Source organism: Tupaia chinensis, unplaced genomic scaffold (genome assembly GCF_000334495.1).
Source record: "Tupaia chinensis unplaced genomic scaffold, TupChi_1.0 Scaffold000644_1, whole genome shotgun sequence".
NCBI classification, from domain to species: Eukaryota; Metazoa; Chordata; class Mammalia; order Scandentia; family Tupaiidae; genus Tupaia; species Tupaia belangeri.
In genome coordinates, this window is record NW_006160165.1 from 3,520,437 (window position 1) to 3,534,919 (window position 14,483).

The window sequence follows — 14,483 nt, forward strand, 5'->3', positions numbered from 1 at the left end:
CGAACTTTTTAGGTTTTCCCTATTTTTTTTTTTTTTTTTTTTTTTTTTTTTTTGCATAGGGCACCTGTGTGTGTGCTGGAGAGAGACAGAAAGAGGGAAATTGAGCAATCATTCCATGGTGGGAGAGCCACGCTGCAATCCCTCCTCCTCCATTCTCCTCTTGGGATTTTGGGCACACAGGCACAGGCACCTGGCATGGTTTTCAAGCCAGCAGCTAGGGAACTCAAACCATGTTTGCCCATGGTGGGAGTCTAGTGCCTTAACCACCATGCTACCTGCTGGCCCCAGTTTTCGCTTTTTGGTGATAACAGAGTTAGCGGCTGCCTCGTTTGTAGTGGCCGGGTGTCGGGACCTGGGCAGAGTGGCATACCAGGACCATTTCAGTGAACACGAGATCTGGCTGGGAGCACCGTCAGTGAAGATGCCTGTTCTGCACGTCCCTGTCTGGGGCTCAGAGCTTCAGAAATGGCTCATATCACACCTGGGTGCAATCTTACATAGTATCATAGATGGCAGTTTTATTTGAAATTCCAAGACTTATCATTTGACCTTGAAGAAGAAATCAGTGGCCTGGGTTCACTCCTGTGGTCAGTCAGCCTCGAGTGGCCCGTTTCCTTCCAGCCGATTTAGGGTGCGAGTTCAGTACGGTACTAGAGAAGCAGCCTGGTCTGGAGGAAAGTCCCCTTCGCAGAAATGAGCGCCAGGAGGACTCTGCAGTACCGTTTGCCACAGAGCTGCTTTTCAGCTAGGGCTGTGAGCCAGAATGGAACAAGGCGGGTTATTTTCTTCTACGGAGTTGCCCTGCGGCCGTGCTCTGGGTGTCCACCTTCCCTCCCTGCGTGTCACAGGAAGCCCGCGTGGTGAGCTGATTACGGACACAGTGCACAGACCCGTCCTGTCCTGCTTCAGACTCTGGCTCTGGCCTGTCGTGACTGTAGGCAGTTTAGTATTTTGTAAACCTCTGGTGACTTTTCACTGACGTGCCAGATGGGCACACTGTGGTAGAAAAACGTGCCTGGCCTTTCTCCCAGGTTCCTGGGACAGAGGGATCCTGAGGCTCCAAGTCCTTGGAATTCGCCCAGTGATAAAAGAGGGTCTTTGTTATTCATGAGCACCTTGGATCACACTTAGCTTTCTGCTAGCCAGATGAGAGGACTCAGGACAGTGGCTGGTCACACCAGAAAGACCAACCATGTGATGAAAAGACTTGGTGGTTTGAGCCAGCTCAATGTCCAGGGGGGAGATGGGACTGGAAATGGAGTTCAGACATGTCCAGTGGCCGAGACAGTCAAGCCCATGCCAAGAAATGCAGTGAAAACTGGACATCTCAGCTGGGGGATCCCTGACAGGGCACGTCAGTGGGCAGAGAGAGGACAGGGAAGGTCTGCACTCGGCTCTCCCAAAACTCACCCTGGCTGGCTACCTGTTTGCTCTTCCAGGTTTGCCATCTTTATAATAAGGTTCTAGCAGGGAGTGTGGTACTGACTCATTCTAGTGAGTCGTCAAACCTGAGTGGGGCGGTAGGGTTCCCAGAATGTTTAGCTACTTGGTCAGAAGTCTGGGTGGCCCAGCGACCTCTGAACTTGTACTGGCATCTGAAACACGAGCATCTTTTTGGAGTCTGAGCTAACTGTGAGTGGTAAGCGTCAGGACTGCACTGCAGGCCCTCATGTTATGATGAGAATGACAGTAACAAGTCTCTCTCTTGCACGTTTTTTTTTTTCCTTTTTAAGAGAGATTTTTGCTATAGGGTGCATGTGTTCACTGGAGAGAGAGAGAGAGAGACAAAGAGACAGAAAGCAAGAACTCACCGCCTCCCCTAGGGGGTGGTCATGCCACAATCCCTTCCCCTCCAGCCTCCCCTCAGGAATTTGGGCATGCATGCACACGAACCTGGTATGAGTCTTAAGCTGCTGGATTTGGGACGTTGTTACTGTGGAGATGAATATAAAATATCTTTATAAAGTATTGTAATTTCCAGTCCAGCTGCTTGACACATCTAAAGTTTTAGTTGCTTTTAAGAGACAAATAATATTTTTACCAATATGGTGTTTAAATTGCAATTTTTTTTCTTGAAAGATTGAAGTAATTTTTTTTTGGGGGGGGAGAACCAAAGAGCAATTAATTAAAATATTTACAAGAAATGTTCTATTTGTCATCAGCCTTGGGTTACTGTCTCATTTCATAGAAGCAAAACAAATAACAAAAAGATGCAAAGTTATTTTGTTTTTGAGTGATTGAGTTAAGTTCCCTGTAGTAAAGACTGTGTGTATCTGTACTTCTGGTATCAACACTGAGAACCATCTATTCGGCCCACCAAGTTAAGCATCCAAATGTCTGAGTCATATGTGCTCTCTCTTCGCATTTGTTGGGCTAATATATCTCAATATCATCTATTTTATTTCATCTCCATTGTTTTCTAAAATCATTGTAGTTATAATGGGCAGTAGTTGTTGCCTTTCTTAGTTTCAACTTATTATGTATCTCTTTTCATTTTCAAAAATAAATTCCTATTTTATACAAGCACATTTGCTCTGCATGAAATGCCTTTTACGTTTCTAGAATAAGTGGGTTTTGAGTACGTCCAGTAGAGTTCATGAATTGGTTATCTGCTGGCATGTTTCCATCTAATTTTTCCACCAAGTTATAGCCTTCTCTTCCGAATTAATCTAAATGGTCCTTGGATGGTAGCTATTTAATTTCTCTTATGTTTATAGAGTCTACCTAACTGAAACCCCTTTTAGAAAATACAGTGTTTCAATCCTATTTCTTTGTTTTGTATTGGTAAATTTCTGTTACTAATCATTTCTTTTTCTCTAATCAAAATAAGACTTGATTATTGAAGAAAATTTGGAAAATACAAACTGAGTTGTAAGATTAACAAGTTTTGGAGAGCTGACCTACAACATGGGTGGTGAAGGATGTGTTAATTAACGTAATATGATTGTGATAATATTACACAATGTGTAAGTGTACCAAATTACTATGCTGCACATGTTAAGTAAATATATATATATATATATGTGTGTGTGTGTGTATATATATATATAAAATCATTATTTAACAATTAATTTTTTTAAGAGGTTTTTGCTATAGGGCGTGTGTGCTCACCAGAAAGACAGAGAGAGATAGACAAAAAACATGAAATCACCCCCGGGGGGATGGCCATGCTGCAATCCCTTCTCCTCCATTCTCCTCCTGGGATCTTGGACACACACGCACATGTGCCTGGCATGAGTTTAAGCCACCGGGACTGGGACTCGAGCCTCAGTCAGCTACATGGAAGTCCAGTGACATAGCCATTACACCAACTGCGGGTCCCAACAATTAAATATTTTAAAATTAAAAAAATATCTTAAGTAAAAACACAGTGAGGCGGCTGGGCAGTGGAGCTGCAGTAACACCGCTGCACCCACATGGGAAGTCTTGGGTGTGCATTCTGGGACCTCTCTGCGCACTCATTTTCCTCTATATAATAGACCTCGATAAGCCTAAACCTAAAAAGGACAAAATGGGCATCGACCTTTGTTAGAGTTACAACTACTGTCGCAGACTACATGACATTTTACTCTATATAATAGACCTCAATAAGCCTAAACCTAAAAAGGAAAAAAATGGGCATCGACCTTTATTAGAGTTACAACTACTGTCGCAGACTACATGAGATAATCACGCTTCCATATATTGTGCTTGATTAAGTATGCTGCAATGCTGCTTGTGTAGTAATATTTAGGGCAATATATTTTTAAATCCTATTATAATACAGTGCTGCAAGGTGAATTCAGCATTTGTTCTGTGTGCTTTTTAAATGAGCATTACAATAGAACAGCTGTATTTTGGCAATGATGTCTATAGAACAAGAGAAAATGAATTAACTTTCATTTTCATTTTTGACCTGGTTCGAGCTAAAGGGAAATAACAAAATGTATTCTACTGGTAATATTGCAATCCCTAACCATGCTATTTTTCTCTAATTCCCATATTGTTATTTCATTATAAACACAAAATGTCATCCATGATTCTATAATATGCCTTAAATTCTAAATGAATAATATCTTAATTAATTGCATAATTACACTTTTCTTTACGTGTTTAGAATCCATTTTCACATTTAAATATTTTGCTTAGTTCAATCATGCATTCCCACCAGCTTTTAAATTGCTTATTGATTTGTCTATTACAGTCAGCTATACATGTATAAATGTTTTGCTTTTGTTTTTTAAAGTTAAAATTGAATGAAATTTGGATTTAATAGAACAATTTTCAGATTTTCACTGCTGTTTTCTCCTGTATTGCTAGAAAAGGTTTCTTATGTGACACCTCTGTAGCAGTACTATCTGATCACACCATGCTAGAAGGAGACTAATGGAGGTATTGATTATTTTCCGTAGCAGCCCTCTGGTGCTACCGATTGCCAAGCAAGACAGTTTGCTGGAAAAAGACATTATGTTCAGAGACGCAACAAAAGGTGTGTGTAAGCAGCAGTCTCAGGACAGCACCCCTGAAAACACCGTGATGAGAGGCTCCTGCAAACCTGAGCAGGTAAGTGTACCCTCACCCCAATGCTCACTGGGGTTCTGCTCCATAAAGTCCCATCTCAAACTCCAGCATATTTCAAAAGCAAACATCCGTTAATTTCCATTCAAAGAAAAATGAATGAGTTTATAGGTTAGTACTTTGTTTACAATTCCCTGAAATAGTTAGGGAAATTTCTTGCTCATTATCAACCTTAGTTGCTATTGTGCTTTACAACTTGAGTGTGACATTCTTGACTCAGGTACCAGGCAGGCAAGCTCAGAGGATACTTACTTCCTGAACAGTTCCAGTTGAGCCGGTCTTTTGCTTTGATTAGTATGCATCTATGTTTCTTTATTTCCTTCAACTTTCCAGATACTTTCCAAGCAGAAAAGGTGAACTAGTCACCACTCACTTATTCTTGAAAGTAACTGTGGCAATTTGTTGTGCATATACCCGTGTGTTTCTCTGTGCACATGTGTGTATGTGTGTGCACTCATGTCCCAGAGCCCAAGGCAAGGGGGGATCAATTTGGACGTGGGAGGTCATGAGCTTCGACTTATAGAAATTAATGTTTTATTTCGTTTCAATGATTGCCACAGAAGTAAATGATGTTTATGCATTTAGTGTATTATCAGTGGCAGATTAATTTACATCCTTGAACGTACTCTGTTTCAAGGTATCTGATTTCCACTATTTTAAAGAAATTTTACCCTGGTTTTCTAAAGACTTTCTTTCCAAAATTCAATTTTATTAATTTTCTTTATTTCAAATAGACAACAGAACATTTAAAATACTTTTAAATTTTAGTAGGTTATTCATCGGCTCAAGTCACCAAAACAAAAACACCACAGGTTGGGGGGCTTCAACAGAAATGTCTCACAGTCGTGGCGAGAAGTCTAAGATCAGGTACAGGTTGATTTGCCTTCTGAAGTCTTCTTTCTCAGCTCTTACACGTCATCTTCTCACTGCTGTGTCCTCGCATGGTGATAGAGAGGGGAGACGCAGACAGAGACGGAGAGAGAGAGAGAGAGAGCAACGTGGAGTCCCTTCTTACAAGGACACCAATCTGACCAGAGGGCCCCGCCCTCATTGACTCAGTTACCTCCTATGGGTCCCATCTCCAAATGCAGCCACGTGGGAGTTTGAGTGAGAGTGGGGGGCGGGGGTTCAGTTCAGCCCATAGCACACGTCATCTTCTCACTGCTGTGTCCTCGCATGGTGGATAGAGAGGGGAGACGCAGACAGAGACGGAGAGAGAGAGAGAGAGAGAGAGAGCAACGTGGAGTCCCTTCTTACAAGGACACCAATCCGACCAGAGGGCCCCGCCCTCATTGACTCAGTTACCTCCTATGGGTCCCATCTCCAAATGCAGCCACGTGGGAGTTTGAGTGAGAGTGGGGGACGGGGGTTCAGTTCAGCCCATAGCAATAGGCAAATTAGAAGTTAGATAAAATTTACAGCACAACGCTTTTTAACATGAATGGGCTTCATTAACTCCCTTTCACAGTCCACATGTTTCTGATCTGTATCGTTTGTGTCCTTCAGCAGCTTCTGACATGCATTTCTACTGCATGACTGCTTCAAAGTCTGTCATTCGTGTCCTGTACTATGAAAAGTGACTTAATTAGCCAGTGTTCACCACACCTCCTCGTATACATTGACACATCCATAACATTTAGCAACTTAAATGCTTGTCTTCTGTTTCTATTGCAGATATTTAAGACTCAAAATAAATTAGTTTGTAGTGAGTGTTGAGGGAAAAAAAATGAGTCATTTCTCAACTGTCAGAACTCATAGGTGATTTCTGTTTCCTGATTTTTCCCACAGTGGCCATTTTTCATATCTCTCTACCATGCACTTTGCTTTGGTAGAGAATTATGAACCAGGGGTCAGCCAGTGACTGAGGCAGCTGGGTCTCAGGTGACCAACTGAGTGGTTCAAATTATGGACCCAGCAGGTTGAAAATCACACCAGGCACTTGTGAGTGCATGCCTAAAATCCTGAGAGAAGAATGGAGGAGAAGGGCTTGCAGTGTGGCCATACCCCTTGGGTGTGATTTCTCACTTTCTCTCTCTCTCCCTCTCTCTCTCTTTCTTTCTCCGTTCCTCACATAAGTGCATGCACCCTGCAGCAAAAGTAAAAAAAGAAAAATATGAACCTATTGCCTTTAACTTGGCCAAAATAATGTCCTATATATATTAGACGTACATATGTTGTCTTTTTGAGATGGGAAAGACTTAATTTTTATTTAATAACTAGTTTCTCAATTAGAAGGTTATGATATATCACATAAAACATCATATGGTTATAAATAAACTTGTCATCAAAGGAATTGAGCATTATTGACTATTGAACACTGTTTTTAACCTTAGGGAGTTATTTTCCTCAGATGAATGTATTATTTATTTATTTATTTATTTTTCCTGGGCTTAAGTGTTTAAGGTTTTATTTTAAATTTTTTATCTTTATTTTTTATACATTCAATTGCCATACATCATTTAGCTTGTAAAGAGAATTAACCCAACATGAAATACACCTCAGACCAGTCCAGTTGAGAATACTGTACATTTTGTCATCAACAGGTAATAAACCATTTCTGTGTCCCACAAATGTCTTACCTCCCTATTTTCTCTCCCTGACTTCCTTCCCTGCACTTTTCCCCTCTCTCACCTCCTCCCACACTGTCTCCAATGTCCATAACTATTGTCAATGCTTTTATGTCCTCCGATCTTCCAGTCTCTCCCACAGAGAGCAGTCGGTATATGTTAAGCGAAGGCGTACAATGTCTCTCTTATAGGATGGCTTGCTTCACTCAGCAATAAATCTTCCATATTCATCCACTTTCTATCAAATGCCAGGGTCTTGTTTTTTTTTTGTTTTTATATTTTATGGCTGACAAGTATACCATGGAGTACCCAGGCCACAGATTTTCAATACATTCATCTGTTTTTGGACATTTGCGTTGGTTCCATGTCTTAGCAATTGTGAATAATACCGCAATAAACATTGATGTGCAAGCGCTTTTCTGACTGAGCATTCTCCTGTCCTTTGGGTAAATATCCAGGAGTGGAATTTCTGGATCGTATGGTAGTTCTATTTGTAGGTCTTTGAGGAACCTCCATATTGTTTTCCACAGTGGCTGGACCAATTTACATTCCCACCAACAGTGTAGGAGAGTTTTCCTTTCACACATCCCCACCAACACTTATCATTTTTGTATTTTTAATCTTTGCCATTCTGACAGGGTTTAGGTGGTATCTCATTGTGGTTTTAATCTGCATTTCCCTTAAGATGAGGGATGTTGAGCATTTTTTTATATGCCTTTTGACTTTTGGTATGTCTTCCTTAGAGAGTTTTTGTTCAGCTCATTCTCCCATCTATTGCTTGAGTTAGTCATTTTATTTTTTCTGATAAGCCAGTTGAGTTCCCTGTGTATTCTTGGTCCTCCAGTTTAAATTTGTAATTGACAATGGGAGTATTGATTCTGTTTATTAGATTTCTTAGACAAAGATGATTTTTACATGGTTTTCCATTTTTATTGGTATTATATTGAAATTTTTAAAAATTAACTTATAGATATTTGTGGAAACTCTAAGGTTAATGTGATTTTTCTTTGCTATAACAAAACAGAAAAAGACAGAAGGAAGGTGAGAAATCACTGCACCAGAGAAATGGCCATGCCGTGATCCATTCTCCTTCACTCTACTCTCAGGATTTTGGGCACGCACACACACATGCCTGGCATGACTTTCTGTTTTCTTTTTTTTTTTTAATTATTACTTTTGTCCATTCAACCACTGTATATCATTATAGCTTGCAAAGTGAGTTTTTCCAAGTACACCGCATATTAGTCCAGTTAAAGATATTACCATGCCCATTATTATCAATGGATAACTTCCACTTTTGTATCCCTTAAATGTTTTGCTTCTTTCTTTTTCCCCTTGATTCCCTCCTTCTCACCCCTCCCCATTCCTCACCCTCCTCCCACTGCTTTTGTATCTTCTAGTCTTTCAGTTTCTGCCAGAGATTGCAGATTTTGTGGGGACATATAGTGTCTCTCTTTCATAGTCTGGCTTGCTTTGCTTAGTAGTAAATCTTCCATATTTGTCTACTTTCTATCAAATGCCAGAGTCTCATTTTTTTGTGACCGAATAGTATTCCATAGTGTATATATGTCATAATTTTTCAGTCAAGTCATCTGTTTATAGACATTTGGGTTGGTTTCATGTCTTAGAAATTGTGAATAATGCTACAGTAAACATGGATGCGAAAGTATCCATGTTCCAGCTGAATGTATTCCTATCTTATGTCTGAGCTGATTTTCAAGCCACTAGGTCTGGAACTTGAACGAGTAGTATTCCATAGTGTATATATGTCATAATTTTTCAGTCAAGTCATCTGTTTATAGACATTTGGGTTGGTTTCATGTCTTAGAAATTGTGAATAATGCTACAGTAAACATGGATGCGAAAGTATCCATGTTCCAGCTGAATGTATTCCTATCTTATGTCTGAGCTGATTTTCAAGCCACTAGGTCTGGAACTTGAACCCTGGTTGGCCGTTTGCGACCTAGTGCCTTAAACACCATGCCCTGCTGGCCCCTAGCGTGATTTTCTACTATCCAAATTCATTATTATTCATAAACTTTTAGATCCTATTACAGGTGTTGCGTGACTTGTGAATGTTTACATGTGGGGTCACTGTATTTTACATGATTTGTTTTAGTCTCTCATATGTTTGAGTTTAGCAATTGTGAAATGATAATTATTTATTTTACTAAAGAAGGGCAAACAAGGCCAACCTTTTCATTGAGGCGCTTAGATTGGTCCCTCTGTTGAGTCAATACAGTTTCCAGTTAGCAAAACAATAACATGTAAGTGGTAATTTAACAATATGTTTCTAAAAGATATTAAACATTCTTCAGATATGAGTAGATATCCATATCATAAGAATGCCTAGTGTAACCCTCTAGGGTGGCTCTTCTGTCTTTAATGTAGGCTTCTCACGGTTGTATTCTGGGCGTGAGAAGCCCGTGCAATCATGCTCTGTGTGTTTGGTATTGGAGGGGGAGTGGCTGCTGTTCAGCCTCCCATGTTGATCTACTGTCCACCCACCAAGGGCCCCCCCAACACCCCCGTATGCATCTTGTTCTCTACATTCTTAGCCATGCAGTACTGGGTGGTTCCCTCCAGGGCCAGAGCACCGCTGTTTGCTGACTGGATTATACATTCACATCTCATAGTCAGCCTTCCCAAAACGAGTTTCCAAAGCTATAAAATGATGGTCATCACTTTAAAGAGAAATACATAATGTAGACATTTTTTTAAAATTAAACTAAACACCATGTAGCATCTCTTCTTGCAGATTTTTGTAAAATGTGGGTCTTATCAAATAGAAACTGTGTAAAATGAATATTCAAGGCTTGATTTAACCTTTTTAAAAAAATTCTGAGAAACATTAAAATTAGCCTTTGCTTTTATAATATCTCTGAGAATATACAATTTTTAAGTTCCCTAAAAATATGCGGCACATTCTTCCTTCTCTTCCCTTTCGGCCCTGATTTTTCCCTCCCATCTCTTCCCTCCCCTCCCTTGTCCTCTTTTGTTCTCATCCTGGTTTCCTAACTTAAGTTCTTCCCTTTCTCTCCTCTCTCTTCTTTCAACACATATTTATTTAAACTTAGATGAAGCTTGGAATTGGAGTCACCTTTGATTCCATGAGGGCATGGTCGCTACTCAGGAGCTCTGTGATGCTGGCTCCTTACTGTCACTGAGCCTCATCTGCACAGCCCTGACCCCCTGGCTACAGTGACAGTGACAGTAGTGGGGCACTGTAAGTTGTAACACGAAGGACAGAATAAAAACCCAGTTTGTGCCATAGTGTACATGCACTCCCCAGAGAGAGAGAAAGAGAGACGGTGAGAGGGAAAGCATCCCCTATGGGAGAAGACCATGCCATCTTTTTATGGCCATGGCCACGCCCTTCTTTTTATTTCATTATTTGTATTTAATTAATATATATTTTTACAGCATTACAAAATGTATTTCCTAGAATCTCAAGATTTGGGGCACACACGCATATGTGCTCGAGTGATTTGCAAGCTTTCAGGTCTAGGACTCACACTGTAGTTGGCTATGTGAAGTTCAGTACATTAACCAGCTTACCAACTGCTGGCCCGTTTACCTGTTCTTAAGTCATGTAATTCCAGACAAAACATCTGAGATTGTTTTTTTCTAAGTAAATGCACATTATTTCAGAAAATAATAATACAGGAGCCAGAAGATGGCATAACGGTTACATTGCTGGATTCCCACGGAGTTGGATTCCCACGTAGTTGATCTCAGTTTGAGTCCTGGACCCAGTGGTTTCAAACTCAACACCGGGCACATGTGCTTGCATGCCCAAGATCCCTAGAGGAGAACAAAGAAGGGATTGCAGCATGGTCATCTGCTCTAGGGGGGTGATTTCTCACTTTCCCTCTTACTGTTTCTGTCTCTCTTTTTCTCTGGCAAGTGCATATGCCCTAAGGCAAAAACCTCTAGAAGAAAAAAAGAAAGAAAATAATAATACAAAGTGGTACTTTACATTGGTTAACATTTTCAAACTTAACAATGCTTTTTTTTTTTTTTTGGAGAGATTTTCACTGTAGGGCACGTGCGCTCGCCAGACAGACAGAGAGAGACATAGAGACAGAAAGCGAGAAATCACCCCCCAGGGGGGATGGTCACGCCACAATCCCTTCTCCTCCATTCTCCTCTCGGGATCTTGGGCATGCACGCACACGCGCCCGGCATGAGTTTTAAGCCACCGGGTCCGGGACACGAACTGCAGTCGACTACATGGGAGTCCAGCGACATAGCCATTACGCTAACTGCTGGTTCCCCAAACTTAACAATGCTTTGACCTTCATTATTTTATTCCTCAGAACCTCACTGAGAGCAAATTATTTTCCACTTTTAATACTTAACAGATACTCAAGCTTCAACCTGAATTTTACACTGACCATGCAGGGACACAGGAAGGTTGAGCTGGTTGCCTAGTATCACGAGCTAGACATTCACAGCAGGATTCCCTTCTGTCCTCTATGCAGTGCTCCTGTGGGAGCTGCTGCGAGCCCCTGTCTCTGCTCAGCTCTGTTCTGTGTGCAGGAGAGAAGGTGCTTTCCCGAGCTGCGTGTGCAATGGAGGTACACGGGAGTCCACGGGCACCACCATGCACGTGCACACAGGCGTAGTCCTCAACCAAGAAAAACAGCAAGGGAAGGGTTTGCCTGACAAACCTGATTATTTTAGCTGCGTTGCACCAGATAATGAAAGCACAGCAGAACTGCCACCCCCAGGTGGTCCACCTGGGCGTGGACATTAGCTCGGGGGAGCTCAGCGAAGTGTTTGCCACATCAGCACCAGGGCCTGTGACGACCACTCATGTCATCTCGTCTCCCCAGTTTTCCCCCATCCTTTGTGTTCACCATTCTGGACTCTGCCTCAAATTGGCCTTTTCCCAAATCCTATTCCCTAAATCCCATGTGTCAGATCATCTCGTGAGCATCTAGTCCCCAAGTGTAAATTGCTAATCTCACAGAGGGCGATTCACCAGAAGCAAACAACAGAGCCTTAAGAGCGACAGCACTCCGAGCTGCATTGAAGGGTGGAGACAGAGACCAGCAAATCAGCATGCTCCCAAAATCTAGGTCTGCTTTGAATTGTGAAACATTTCTCAAGTGTTTCTCCTAAACTTTTCTGACTTTCTGTTCTGAATTGTGTCGGTTTGTGTTTTGTATCTGTCCTTTTGGAGATATACCTAATATGAATTATTTCAGGCAATCCCAGAGAGGGTATGCGATCTTGGTTTACTCGTGTATCCGATACCTGTTCGGACTGCTGTTCTAATTCTGCAGTTGCTTGGTACGCATTGGTAGTACACAGAGAAGCTTCAAAGAGTTCATGGAAAACGCTTATCATGAAAGAACTGTACATGGAGTTCATAAATGCTTTGTACCAAAGTACACTTGTACTACAATTCCATTTTTCTGTAAACTTTTTAAAAAGAATTATTTATTTAATTGTATCATTATTATTATTATTAATTTTGCTATAGGACACATGCACTCACAAGAGAGAGAGAGAGAGAAAGTGAAAAAGCAAACTGTTACTTCTGGGACTCTAACCACATCTAACCACAGAAGGCCATGTGAAGCCCAGCACCCTAATCACCGTGTCACCTGCTGGCCCTCTGTAAACTTTGTGAAGTCTTCTCATACACTGTTCAGTCTGCTACTAAACATCAAAATATTTGTAGACACAGTTTTCATTTTCATTCTACTTATCAGCTGTCACAGTGCTTTCACAGTCTTTATAAGGAATGCACCCTTGTAATAATGTTGCTCAAGACTGATGATCAAAGTTCTTTCCTGATCATTTAGAATCTTGCTACGACAAGTGCAAGACACCCCTCCCTTCCTGTACCCTAAACTGTACCTGTCACACTTCGTTACTGTGCACAGCCAGAGTGTGTGCACATTTTTACTGCCTAGTACTTTCTGTAAGCATTCGGGGATGAAGCCCACAAGAATGCCAGCGAGATGTCTGTGACGCACTTCCAGGCTTGTTGGAGCAGACGCAGGGCCTCTGTTCAAACTATTTATGCTTCTTCTAAATGGGATGCAGAAATTTGCACTGAAATCATTGGCATTGTGGTTATAAGAAAAAGGTCATTATCGTAGTGGAAATCATTAGTTCTGAAAAAAAGAAGAAATTTTGCAATTGATTTTTCTTCTTTTTGTGATCTCTTTGGGAGTTAAATGTGTGTGTAACTTATTGGAGATCTTTGCCTTCTTCTTGCATTATTCAAACTTATAATGATCATACTATTGATTTATATTGTACATGTAGATGCATGCATATATGTGTGTGATTCTTTATGCGTATGCACATACACTCATGCATACGAGGCTGGGGAGGTTCTTTTCTTGTGTGTATGTGTAAGTTGTTTTTTTTTTTTTGGAGAGATTTTCACTATAGGGCGTGTGCGCTCCCCAGACAGACAGAGAGAGACAGAGAGACAGAAAGCGAGAAATCACCCCCCAGAGGGGATGGTCACGTCACAATCCCTTCCCCTCCATTCTCCTCTCGGGATCTTGGGCACGCACGCACACACACCCGGCGTGAGTTTTAAGCCACTGGGTCCGGGACGCAAACCATGGGTGACTACGTGGGAGTCCAGCGACATAGCCATTACGCTAACTGCTGGTTCCCTGTGTATGTGTAAGTTTTGAAAACTCTTAGAAAGGTATCAGAAACCAAAGATACTTCCCTTCATCCCTAGATTGAAATGAAAGTGCCCTTTCCTAAATCTCTCTGCATAATGACTTGCTCCTAGTCTGCTCACTACTAGAAAACATGCTCTTACCCAGTTGCACAGATTTTCTAGGTTCTTCTCAAATGCAAGGGCAGGCATTCCAGCCTGGGATCCTGGAGTACGTAAAGTTGTCCATCTCTGTGAGGAAAACCTTCAGTCTTGTCTGCATGAATCCTAACTAAACAAGTGCAACTAGCAGCACACAGGTGAGAAGGCAGCTCCTCTTTGCCTAGAAATCCGAGACCAGTCCACCCCTCCTCTGCTTCAGCGCTCTCTTTGGCCACCTCCACCTGGAGCTAGCTAGCTGGTCTCTCACCATGTGGCCCTTTGTTGACTTCGAGCCAGAGCCTCACCTTAGCCAATGAAGTGACCCTGCCGTCCTGCCCCCAGTGAGTCTTAGAACTGAGCAGCCCCTCCTGGTACCTACACCGTCATGCGTGGGTCTCCTCCCTCCACCCAGCCTCTGCGGGGCCCCACTGCCCCACACACCCCTCTGTCCCTGACAGCCCCTCCCGGGGCCTCTCTTTCCTCTCCCGGGGATGTTCTTCCCCCCAGCCCGAACGACTGTCTTTAACAACAATATCCAACAAAGAGCTCACAATGAACAC

At 41.9% G+C, this 14,483-nt stretch overlaps 1 protein-coding gene across 1 annotated transcript in view; it reads left to right on the forward strand.

The window, feature by feature from the left end:
- Positions 1 to 14,483, forward strand: part of MYO16 (myosin XVI) — a 603,762-nt gene that overhangs the window by 193,307 nt on the left and 395,972 nt on the right. The window contains 1 exon segment of the mRNA XM_027776197.1: positions 4,392 to 4,542. Within this exon segment, the coding sequence (XP_027631998.1) occupies positions 4,392 to 4,542 (151 nt within the window).